The sequence below is a fragment of the Budorcas taxicolor genome, chromosome 7 (assembly GCF_023091745.1).
Source record: "Budorcas taxicolor isolate Tak-1 chromosome 7, Takin1.1, whole genome shotgun sequence".
In the NCBI taxonomy this organism is placed as follows: domain Eukaryota; kingdom Metazoa; phylum Chordata; class Mammalia; order Artiodactyla; family Bovidae; genus Budorcas; species Budorcas taxicolor.
The window spans coordinates 92,574,800-92,587,334 of record NC_068916.1 but is presented as its reverse complement, the minus strand read 5'-3'; the positions used below and the strand labels follow the sequence as shown (position 1 = coordinate 92,587,334).

At 36.9% G+C, this 12,535-nt stretch overlaps 1 protein-coding gene across 4 annotated transcripts in view; it reads left to right on the top strand.

Annotated features, from left to right (window-relative positions):
- Nucleotides 1–12,535, top strand: part of FAM172A (family with sequence similarity 172 member A) — a 407,588-nt gene that overhangs the window by 224,118 nt on the left and 170,935 nt on the right. For all 4 annotated transcript variants that reach the window (XM_052642598.1, XM_052642594.1, XM_052642597.1 and 1 more), the window contains one exon: nucleotides 2,151–2,270. In XM_052642598.1, coding sequence (XP_052498558.1) covers nucleotides 2,151–2,270 — 120 coding nt within the window. The remainder of the gene's footprint in view (nucleotides 1–2,150; nucleotides 2,271–12,535) is intronic.

Here is a 12,535-nt window from a genome sequence, read left to right as displayed (position 1 = left end):
TTGCTTTCTAACACACTGTCTAGGTTTGTGGTAGGTTTCCTGCCAAGAAGCAACTGTATTCTAATTTCATGGCTGCAGTCACATCCACAGTGATTTTAGAGCCCAAGGAGAAGAAATTTGTCACTGTTCCCACCCTTTCCCCTTCTGTTTGCCCTGAAGTGATGGGGCTAGATGCAATTATCTTAGTTTGAGTTCTGAAGACACATAGGAATGATGCAGGTGAAGGTGATGGGTTAAGCAAAGGCAGAACATATGGGTCACTTTCCAAACAATAATATCAAAAACAGCCCAGAGATAAGAAGTGTATGGCACAACTAGGATATTACAGGATGTTCCCTGCAGTTGGAACACAGAGTGTTCTTTCTATTCTCTCATGGGGAAAAAAGGGTATCTTTTAGATCATCATATTTTGCACATTCATTTCAAGGCAGAAGCCATATCATGTAAGGCCCTAGTGTCATTCTGAGTTTAAACTTGGTCCTGGAGCTGATGAAAAGACTTCGGAATGTTCTTAGCAGTGAGTGAGCAAATGGCAACAGGTCCATATTTGCATTTTTGAAAAGTTGTTCTCACTGCAGAGTTAGGAGAGGGCCTTTAAATGGGTAATACCCTCTAGGATAATCCTAGAGGCAGGGAAACTGGACTGGAGATTGTTGCAGTCATCCATTTGTGAAAGGATGAGCTTAGGCTCAGCCAGAGGAAATGAGAATGGAGAGAACTGGTGGCTTTAAGAGAAGGTTGGGGACAATCAAAAGGTTTTTAATTACTGATTTTATGTGGAGTTTGAGAGAGAGAGAGAAGTAGAAGATGATGCTCAGATTTGAGCAGGAAGTGGGGAGCAAAGACAGTGACACAGGTTTGGAAAGGATATTTTTATCAAAGTGTTGAATTGGTTGAGCTTGAAGTATCTGTGGGGCATTTAAAAGGAAATGACCTTGGGTCTGGAGCTCTGGAGAGAAATGCAGGGTGGAGATAGACATTAGGGAATAATAGCTTTTATGGAGCCAGTGAAACCATTCATTGGGACCATAACATAATATTTTAAAATTTCTGAGATGGAAAAGGTGAATAAATTGTGTTCATCATCTAGTATTATGACATTCTTAGGGAATCAGTCTTTCGGTGTTTAAGCATCCCAAGAATTATTCGTACAAAATATTTTCATGATGTCTTAGTTTTATGGGTCTGTATTTTTTTAGCTCTTTGTTTTCCACATTATCTGAATTTTAGGTTAAACCACAAATTGTGTTTGCTATAGAAGTAAACACAGTAAAATGAAGTTATTGGAGAACTTTTGGAATTAAAGCAACATTCATGTATTTATTGGACTTGCCTGGTGGCTCAGATGGTAAAGAATCTTCCTGCCATGCAGGAGACCCAGGTTCAGTCCTTGGGTTGGGAGGATCCCCTGGAGGAGGGCATGGCAACCCACTCCAGTACTCTTGCCTGGAGAATCCCCATGGACAGAGGAACGTGCTGCAGTCCATGGGGTCGCAGAGTCAGACACGACCAAGCATCTACAGCGCACCAGCAACTTAAGAGAAATATAAAAAGTCCCAGGTTTACACGTTTAGACATCCTCCCAGTTCTAGAAATAAAATATATATGGAAAATTATTTCAGGAAAAGTATTTTTAACAATGTAAATTGAAAATACTTGTTGTTAACTTTCTCCTTATTTTCAATTTACAGGGGTACCTAAAATGTTATAAATCAAATCATTTAGATGTATTTATACTCTAAATATTTTCAGATATAAATATAGAAATATATCTGATATTTCTTAGTGTTATACTGCCTTAAAAGACCACTGTAACTTTATGCCATGCAATTCTAATGTAGTTAGGTATATTTTAATCTCTCAGATAAACCGAGAATGAGCCATTTCCCCTCAAAATGTGCCAATTTTAAATATTTTCTTTCAGAAGCTTGGAGTAGCACTTAAGTTTAGCAGTAATTTACTAATGGCTCAATACTAATTTATTCCCTAATTTGAATTTCCATTGTAGTTCTTTTGTATTGTTATTGTTTGGAATGAGCTATTGCTATCATATTTCTTATGCTGCATAAGCAAGCATATAATTTAATTTTTGATTGCTATGATAATAATTAGATGCAGTATGTAATACATGATGTCTGTTTTACTTATAGGAAAATGGCTCTCCTGAAGAACATGCAGTCTATGTGTGGGACCATTTCATAGCCCAGTCTGCAGCTGAGAAGGTATTTTTTGTTGCTCACAGCTATGGAGGACTTGCTTTTGTTGAACTGGTAAGTGCACAGTTAACTCTTGTTTTTAATTTCCAAACTCCTTACAGGTTTATTGCCTTCACTCCCATTTTTTCGCTATGGTTACTTGAAATTGTTTTATAAAGGATGAAGATTAAGTATTTGGTGTAATGAATTTCATCTTGTTGAAAAGGAATGTACTTTTATTGTGCAGAGCTTTTCATTGCCAATCAGACAACTTTTTGCCTGTTTCTTATTTACATTTCACTTTTTAATTTCTACGTTATAGCTCCACTTTCCATGCATTTTATATTTGTGATTCCTGTGTATGTGTATATCGTTGAAGCACTATTATCTGTAAAGTGTTTAAAATTTCTAGAGACTCTTTAACTGACTATACTATCTCTGTAAATTAGTACTTGATCAAAATCCATATAATTAGTATTAAAACTGTCAGAAAGATTCTGTTAATCTACTGTTAAGTGCAACTCCATGCTTAGTCATAAAAATCTCTGCATTTCAAAATAATCCAATTCTTGCAGTTAAGATATGTGTACATAATAGAAAAATTACCAAGATTTCTGAATTTGGTGTCTGTTCTATCACAGTTATTACAATTATCATACTTTGTGCAGGTCTGAATAATTAATGAAGTATAATCAGTCCTAAAAATATGCTCCATGTTCATTACCCCTTATGTCACTGGAAAGTACCATTGCTGTAATAAAATGATTTATCTGATAAAGTGCATTTGATAATTTTAAATCCATATAGCCTTAAGTGGACATTAAAAGCCAGCATAGCATTGGTGGTCTAATTTTTAATGTTTCTAAACTTTGCCATGTATTGTTCTTCATCATGGAAATTATATATCTGTGGTCTTTTCAACTTCCCCACGCCTTACTGCTTACCCATGTGATTTAGATATAAAAATAGTGGTGACACCTGAGAATACTTTAACTGACCTAAATTTACAAATACTGTGCTCTCTTAAGATCTATAAATATAACTGAAATCATTCATTTCTTAAATTGATTTCATGTTTAGAAATTATATTCAAGTGCTTTTAGTTCTGCTGAATTTGTTTACTACAAAATGGATATCTTAGGATCATTCTCTAACATACGAATTATGATGTCCTTTTTAAAATGTGAATGTTGGCTTTCAAATAGTTCTTTTAATCATTCAGATATATATAAATGCATTTATAGCTGATGTATTAGGTACCTTATGTTTTCTTCCTGTAAGTCATTAAGTTACATAAAACATGAAATTTCATGACTTTATAGAATAGCTTCGAATATGTCTGAAGGCCTGCAAGACTGTTCAAATTTAAAACTTTCGTGAAACATACATTTTCCTGATTTAGCTTAAGACAGTTAACATCAAATCTGTACATCAGATTTGGAATTTAAGTGAATTTTGGACAGTTTTAAAAATGAACTTAGGATGCCAGAGTAACAGATGACCCATGTGTCAGTCTTATTTTGCCTGTCCTTCTTGTCACACACTGGTGGATATTTCTGCACTTTTGTTCCACTTTAATATAAAGCACACAGATGTTTCAGAACAAGACTTGACTTCTGACCTTGAGGCTATTAGGGTCAGGGTCCTCAGGGCCTGTGAAATTATCACAAGCTGAGCTAAAGTTTTTCTCCATCACAGGAAGTAACCAGTAAGTAAGAAGTTAAAAAGGAGCTTTGTCAGAGAGACAAGATGGTCTCAGTAAGGGTCAGCTTCTGTAGTCTGCTGTCTCTGCAGGAGGTGCATGCATGGGAGGAGGAATATAATATAACCACTGGCACAGCGCATATCTGTCAGGCAACACCAGGACTGAGAAGTCTATTTAATGTGATATACCTTGTTTATGTTTCGATTATGTTAGCCTCAGATATTTGCTACTTATTGTCAAGTAACTTTGATAGAGGTATGCAAAAAAGGCATATAGATGGTGGAAGCTAAAGAAAAAGTAGTTTGTGACTTACTGAAAAGAATTCCTCTAAATAAATAACTTAGTTTTACATAAATTTTTTACAAAGCTTGATGAATACATTTAAGGCCATTGTGTTTCTACTTAATTTCAAGAACTTTTGAAAGATAGCATTGATATTACACAAAAAATTGAAATATGTGTAAACGTTTTGTTTTTGCCTAACACTGAATCACATTCTTTCCTGGTCTCCCTGTTATTCTTAGAAGAAAACTCATGGTGTTTAAAATGTTGACAAATATTCAGCCTCCCAGTATTTTTCAACATAAATGTATTATATGAAATTGTTTTACAATGATTGAAATATTTAATATTAACTTTACAAAAAAGTTGATTGTGAACATCTTAAATTATGGTTTAGTTTTTTGTTTCAGTAGTACATTTTACACATCGGACAGTAAATCGTTTGGATTTCAGTAAAGTTTAATTTTGTAAAAAAATTCTCAGGAAATTGTATCCCTGATTCAAGATTCTGTACACACACACAGATACACATGCACACACCCTCTCTTATGGATGGAATGTCCCTAGTTTGTAGCATCACGTTTCAGTCCATGGAGATTATTCTCCTACCATCCTCAATCAAGTTCAGATTCCTTTTTGGATCATGAATTTTAAGAAAATTTCTTTTAAATATGAACTGTGTGACTAGTACAGTTTTGATATTACATGTAATTACTTTTAGTGATTATTGTTTGAATAATACTTACTAGTCAGGACCTGTGCTAAGATATATCTTGTCATTTATTAAATTCTGTGTAATTAGAGTTTAAAATTAAAGGTACTACTAATAGATATCTGAAAAATTACTTTTAAATATAAAGTACAAAATAGTTGTAGACCTTTCATATTTTGCTAATTGTTGTTTTTTAAAACTGAGAACATAATTTATCATTATACCCTATCTTGAAGTGCAGAATTTGCCTGAAGAATCCAGGAGATAGTTAAGAGATTCATTTTCAAAACCAATGAAAAAGATGATTCTAAAAATATGCCTTTCACTTCCTTTATTCCCATCATATGGTAACATCTCAAGTTTCTAATTCTCTAAACTTTCTGCAATCCTAGTAAAAATAGATATTGATAAGACAGCTCTGGTAGCAATCCTAGCATTCAGTCTTTAAAGTAAAAGGAAAGAACTGTTTATTTTATGAATTGATAATGAATTTTAAAAATAACGTGTCTATCCTATGTTATTTTTCTGTGTATTTAAAATAACACTAATAAACAGCAATAACATAACGTTACTCTTATTAAATCATCACTGTCAAAGCCTTCAGTTTCTAATAAATTTTGCTTTATATGTCATAGATAGAAATAGTAGTCATAATCAACAACTTACCAAATTCTTTTAGAAAAATACCTACAACTAATGCAGCTTACATTTGCCTTACAGTCATTTTTAAAAGTTTTAACTCATTTGTTAGAAATAAAGTGTCATTAAAAAAACAGTGCCAGTTTTTAAGCTTTGTCATCCCTTTCACCAACCACTTTGTGAAGTGATTGCATTGCCTCCATACTCAGTCATTTCAGTATTTGGCTCTTGTCTTTGTAGATAATGGTTAGTTTGACAAAATCAGGCCAGCGTAAACTTTTTTTTATTGGGAAATGAGTCAGCTTCCTTGTCAGTGCCCAGTTTCAAATCTTAACTCACCTTCCCTGTTTGCAGTGCTCTATACATCAATTTGCATTCAGATTTCTTTCCTTAGTCAAAGTGAAATCATTGATATTTTTATAGAACACATTAAACAATTTTAGCAAATGTGTTTCATTAGCTTATTGCATCCTCTCAGTTGATATAAAATTAGTATTTTTCTTATTGCTTTTCTATCCTTTTCCACATCATTAGTGGTATGTTCACAACCACCATTAAAAACATCTCTTAGAAATGTGTGAAAACTGCCCCTTTTGAACGTGTATCTCTACCCACTTTTGATTTTGGTTTCTCCATGCTTGTCAGCACTTGATTGGCACCTCACTTGCATGTGAATTAAGGAATGAAGGGAACTCTATTTTCCTGCCATTGTTCCATGCTGGGCTCTCTAGCCTCTAGGCAGCCTAAGCTGACCTTCAGCAGCTGATGGAGGACTATTTTTTGGACTAAGTTGTGTGCGGACACTCAACCTCAGTCTACTCTTAAGAGTTGATCTTTAAAAAATTGTCTAGAGCATAATTTGGATTTACACTGAAAAGAAAAAGGAACAGGACTAAAAGAATTAGTTTTTACCTTTAGTAACATGCATTAACTATGACTTTAAAGAAGCATTGTTTATATTCTATCTACAGAGAACAAAGTAAATTGGATACAGGTGGCATATCTGCTTAATGTGATCAATGGAAATACCTAAAATATGGGCTGCTTGGAATCAAGAATTGAGGAGAGGTAGAATACTGGCTTATAAACAAAGAAAAATTGAGCCATTAGAGTGTCAAAACAACTCAGGCCAAAAATACTTCTTAAAAACCTTTCAACTTTAAAATGTAAATAACTCAGTGAAAACAAATCACCGTTTGTAATATAAGTTGAATTTCTGCATTGACTGCCTGCATTATACAAGTAGCATGTTAATGCATGGGATGATTGCAACTTGTGTATGGAACCTCTGTCTTATTTCTCTAGTTTCATGTGAAAACAATTTAGTTTTCCTATTTTTGTAGGCTCCTCAGAGAGAAACCAGAGGGTATATTATTTCTGCCTCCTATATTCAACTTTGTTTAATTCTTTGCATACAGTATAGATACTGTCTTTCGATTGATTGTTGATGACAGTAATTTTAGGAATTAGTTGCAAGAGCCTAAGTAAGATCCAGTGAAGGGCTTTATGAACATAGATGACCAGTAAGGGAGAAGCACACATCAGATGTTGAGGAAACAAATTCTCCGTGACTTAAAGACATCGGATCTGGAAAGCTGAATGAAAACAAAGAGGGAATAATATCTTTCCCAGTGTACTCCTCCAGAAGCATGTTGACGTGGATGTGAACGGAGATGAAGCACAATAAATAACAAGTAATGAACAGTGATTATGCTCATATGTAGATATTGGGGAAAATATTTGTATACACTGGATATTTAATAATTATGGCTGATAGAATAAATGAAATACCAAAGGAGAGAGTTTCATATACAGATGTGATTTGTTAAGCTTCACAGTAGTTACCTCTGTATTGAGATTTGATTTGTTTTACCTTCTACTCAAATGATTTTCGATAAGTATTAGGAGGTCTAACTGTTAGAAAGAATGGCTCAATTTGTCAATTTTTGTATGAACTCTTCTCCTTTGTCCCATAACTAACCAACCAATACATTTTGTCGGGTTTATTCTTTTCTCTCTGAAATATTGATCATGTCTTCTCCTGTATGTGCCCACTGTTGTTAATTCATCATTTCACAGCAGTATCACTACACTCATACCCACTTTTCTACCGGCTCTCTTTTCTCTCCATTCCATCCTGTATACCTGATATTATTGAAACCCCCTTTCTACCAAAGCATTCCAGAATCGTAGTAAGAAAGAAAGTGAAGTCGCTCAGTCGTGTCCAACTCTGCACGACCTCTGTCCATGGGATTCTCCAGACAAGTAAACTGGAGTGGGTTGCCATTCCCTTTTCCAGGGGATCTTCCAGACCCAGAGGTCAAACCCAGGTCTCCCACATTCCGGGTGGACACTTTACTGTCTGAGCCACCAGGGAAGCCCTCCAGAATCATATTGCCTCCCTATTGTCGCACCTCACCTATCTTCTCTGTCACTTTAACACCTTCTGTGTAATCTGATTATCTCTTTCCAGCTGTATTTTTCCCAATAGCAACTTTCAGTTCTAGTCTAATTTCTTATTACCATTGTTTCATCTCTCTGTGCCTCTACCCCAGGCCTCCAAGTTCAATGTAGTGGAAGAACACAAAACAAATGAAGATGACCTGGGCTTGAATCCTAGTTCCGATACCTGCAAATTATAAGTTGGGTCAGATCCTTTATGTGTGTCCTTCTCTGTAAGTACCCACTTTATATAAGCAGAGTTTGAGGGTTAAATTAGAAAATTCCTGGTTGCTGCTGCTGCTGCTAAGTCACTTCAGTTGTGTCCGACTCTGTATGACACCATAGATGGCAGCACACCAGGCTCTCCCGTCCCTGGGATTCTCCAGGCAAGAACACTGGAGTGGGCTGCCGTTGCCTTCTCCGAAATTCCTGGTTATTAGGAATTAAATCATTGTTTATTAAACATGAGTCTAAAGGACCCTCAGTTCAGTTCAGTCGCTGAGTCATGTCTGACTCTTTGCGACGCCATGAATCGCAGCACGCTAAGCCTCCCTGTCCATCACCAACTTCCGGAGTTTACTCAGACTCATGTCCATCGAGTTGGTGATGCCATCCAGCCATCTCATCCTCTGTCATCCCCTTCTCCTCCTGACCCCAATCCCTCCCAGCATCAGAGTCTTTTCCAGTGAGGCAACTCTTCGCATCTGGTGGCCAAAGTATTGGAGTTTCAGCCTCAGCATCAGTCCTTCCAATGAACACCCAGGACTGATCTCCTTCAGGATGGACTGGTTGGATCTATCTCCTTGCAGTCCAGTGGACTCTCAAGAGTCTTCTCCAACACCACAGTTTAAAAGCATCAATTCTTCAGTGCTCAGCTTTCTTCACACTCCAACTCTCACATCCATACATGACCACTGGAAAAACCATAGCTTTGACTAGACGGACCTTTGTTGGCCAAGTAATGTCTCTGCTTTTGAATATGCTCTCTAGGTTGGTCATAACTTTCCTTCCAAGAAGTAAGCGTCTTTTAATTTCATGGCTGCAATCATCATCTGCAGTGATTTTGGAGCCCATAAAAAATAAAGTCTGACACTGTTTTCACTGTTTCCCCATCTATTTCCCATGAAGTGATGGGACCAGGTGCCATGATCTTTGTTTTCTGAATGTTGAGCTTTAAGCCAACTTTTTCACTCTCCTCTTTCACTTTCATCAAGAGGCTTTTTAGTTCCTCTTCACTTTCTGCTGAAAGGGTAGTGTTATCTGCATATCTGAGGTGATTGATATTTCTCCCAGCAATCTTGATTCCAGCTTGTGCTTCTTCCAGCCCAGTGTTTCTCATGATGTACTCTGCATAGAAGTTAAATAAGCAGGGTGACCATATACAGCCTTGACGTACTCCTTCTCCTATTTGGAACCAGTCTGTTGTTCCATGTCCAGTTCTCACTGTTGCTTCCTGACCTGCATACAGGTTTCTCAAGAGGCAGGTTAGGTGGTCTGGTATTCCCATCTCTTTCAGAATGTTCCACAGTTTATTGTGATCCACACAGTCAAAGGCTTTGGCCTAGTCAATAAAGCAGAAATAGATGTTTTTCTGGAATTCTCTTGCTTTTTCCATGACCCAGCAGATGTTGGCAATTTGATCTCTGGTTCCTCTGCCTTTCCTAAAGGACCCTGCTGCTGCTGCTGCTGCTAAGTCGCTTCAGTCATGTGCGACCCCAGAGATGGCAGCCCACCAGGCTCTGCCATCCCCGGGATTCTCCAGGCAAGAACACTGGAGTGGGTTGCCATTTCCTTCTCCATAAAGGACCCTAGTATATGCTTATTCTCATTTTTGCTAATGCCATTTCCCCCTCCCAAGTGAAAGAATTTTCCTCCTTACCAGATTTTTCAAAAAGTATTCTCAATTAACCCCCCTTTTTTCTATAATATTTGTATCTTTTACAGTTTAATCTTTACTAATTAGTTTTGTTTTTAAATTATCTTTGATCTCTAAATCTTGCCCAAATCATCTGGAAACAGCTTGAGAATAAAGAGCCTAACAAAGCTTTTATTCCCCCCATCACACGTTTGGGAAGAATATATAACAACATGTGAAGTCTTGAATACCTGCACAGTTAATTGACTATTTTATAGAGTTTAAGCCTTAACAATAACTCTCTTACTAATTAAACTTATTCATTCTTCCTACCCTCCATTTGAATATTGGTTAATTTGGGAATTCTGCCTAATCAGTTCTTTCACATTAGACAACATTACCCCTTTTGTTCCTGGAGTTTCTTATACAGTTTCCTCTCTGCTGGTATACCCAAACCACAGGTTGACCAAAAAGGCTGCCTCTCTGTAACTCATTCTTCAAAGTATAGTCTTCTCAATCAAAAAGGAAAGTTATTAAACTAAGTTACCGTCTTTGTTGTTGTTGCTTAGTTGCTAAATCATTTCTGACTCTTCTGACATTTCTGACTCTTCCCACGGACTTTAGTTACCCACCAGATTCCTTTGTCCATGGGATTTTTACTCCAGGCAAGAGTCCTGAAGTGGGTTGCCATTTCCTTCCCCAGGAGATCTTCCTGACCCAGGAATCAAACCTGCGTCTGCTGTATTGGCAGGCAAATTCTTTCTGTCTTCTCATAATAGTATAAGGCAGTGTCTGAAATAAGTCTGGGAAGCTCTCTACTTTATCCTGTCGTGAGTCTAAGGTTACTTTTTATTTAGTAATCAGCTTACTTTTGCTTATTTCCATATTTAACTTTAAAAAAATTTTGAGATACAATCTCATATCTGTATTGAGACATAATTGAGATTTCCTGAGGTTTACTGAGATATAATTCACCTTCCAAGAAATTCATTTTTGAAGTATGCAATTCAGCAGTTTATACCTTCACTATGTAATTTTTAGAACATTTTGTCACCCCAAAAGAAATTCCATACTCATTGGCCATCACTCTCATACTTAGAATCCCACCAGCAATATAGAAGGGTTCCAGTTTCTCCATACCTGCTAACACTCGTATATTGTCTGTCTTTTTTACTTTTGCAGTCCCCATACCCACTAACACTCATATATTGTCTGTCTTTTTTACTTTTGCAGTACTAGTTGGGGTGAAATGGTATCTTGCAGCTTTTATTTGCTTTTCTCTATGACTGATGACTTTGAGCATCTTTTGATGTGGTATTGGCCATTTGTATGTTTGTTTTGGAGAAATGATCAGTTAAAACATTTTGTCCATTTTTTAATTATGTTGTCATTTTACTGTTGAGTCATAAGAGTTCTTTATATATTGTGGACACATGATTCCAGTGGATAACAGGTACGTGATTTGAAATATTTTCTCTCATTCTGTGGGTTTTATTTTCAGTTTCTTAATGATGATCTTTGCCAACTAAGGTCCGCCTAGTCAAGGCTATGGTTTTTCCAGTAGTCATGTATGGATGTGAGAGTTGGACTGTGAAGAAGGCTGAGTGCTGAAGAATTGATCCTTTCGAACTGTGGTGTTGGAGAAGACTCTTGAGAGTCCCTTGGACTGCAAGAAGATCCAACCAGTCCATTCTGAAGGAGATCAACCCTGGGATTTCTTTGGAAGGAATGATGCTAAAGCTGAAACTCCACAGTACTTTGGCCACCTCATGAGAAGAGTTGACCCATTGGAAAAGACTTTGATGCTGGGAGGGATTGGGGGCAGGAGAAGAAGGGGATGACAGAGGATGAGATGGCTGGATGGCATCACTGACTCGATGGATGTGAGTCTGAGTGAACTCCGGGAGTTGGTGATGGACAGGGAGGCCTGGCATGCTGTGATTTCTGGGGTCGCAAAGAGTCGGACACGACTGAGCGACTGAACTGAACTGAACTGAATGATGATCTTTGACGTACAGAAGTGTTTTATTTTGATGAAGTCCAATTTATCTAGTCTTTGTTTTTGTCACATGAGTTAGTTTTTTTTTCATTGTGTGAAGTAGGAGTCCAGCATAATCCTTTTGGGACTTCCCTGGTAACTCAGATAGTAAAGAATCCTCCTGTCAATGCAGGAGACCTGCGTTTGATCTCACTCCAGTATTCTGGAGAATTCCATGGGCAGAGGAGTCTGGCAGAGTACAGTCTATGCCATCCCAAAGAGCCAGACACGGCTGAGTGACTGACACTTTCACTATTGTAAGTGCAATTGTTTTTTTGATTTTATTTTCAGATTGCTTATCGCCAGCAAATAGAAACACAATTCATTTCATGTCTTCATCTTGTATCCTACAACCTTACTGAATTCATTTGTTAATTCTAATTGTGTGTGTGTGTGTGTGTGTGTGTGTGTGTGTGAATTCCTTAGGGTTTTCTGTGTTCAAAATCATATAACCTGTGAATGAAAATAGCCTTACTTTTCCCTTTCAAATTTAGATGTTTGTTTGTTTTTTGCCTAATTGGCCTGTCCAGTATAATGTTAATAGAAGTAACTGGAGTGGGCATCCTTTTGTTCCTGATCTTAAAGGGAAATCATTTTTTTTCATCATTAAGTATGATGTTACTTGTGATTACTTCCATCCTTGATAGATCATTTCTACTAAGAACTG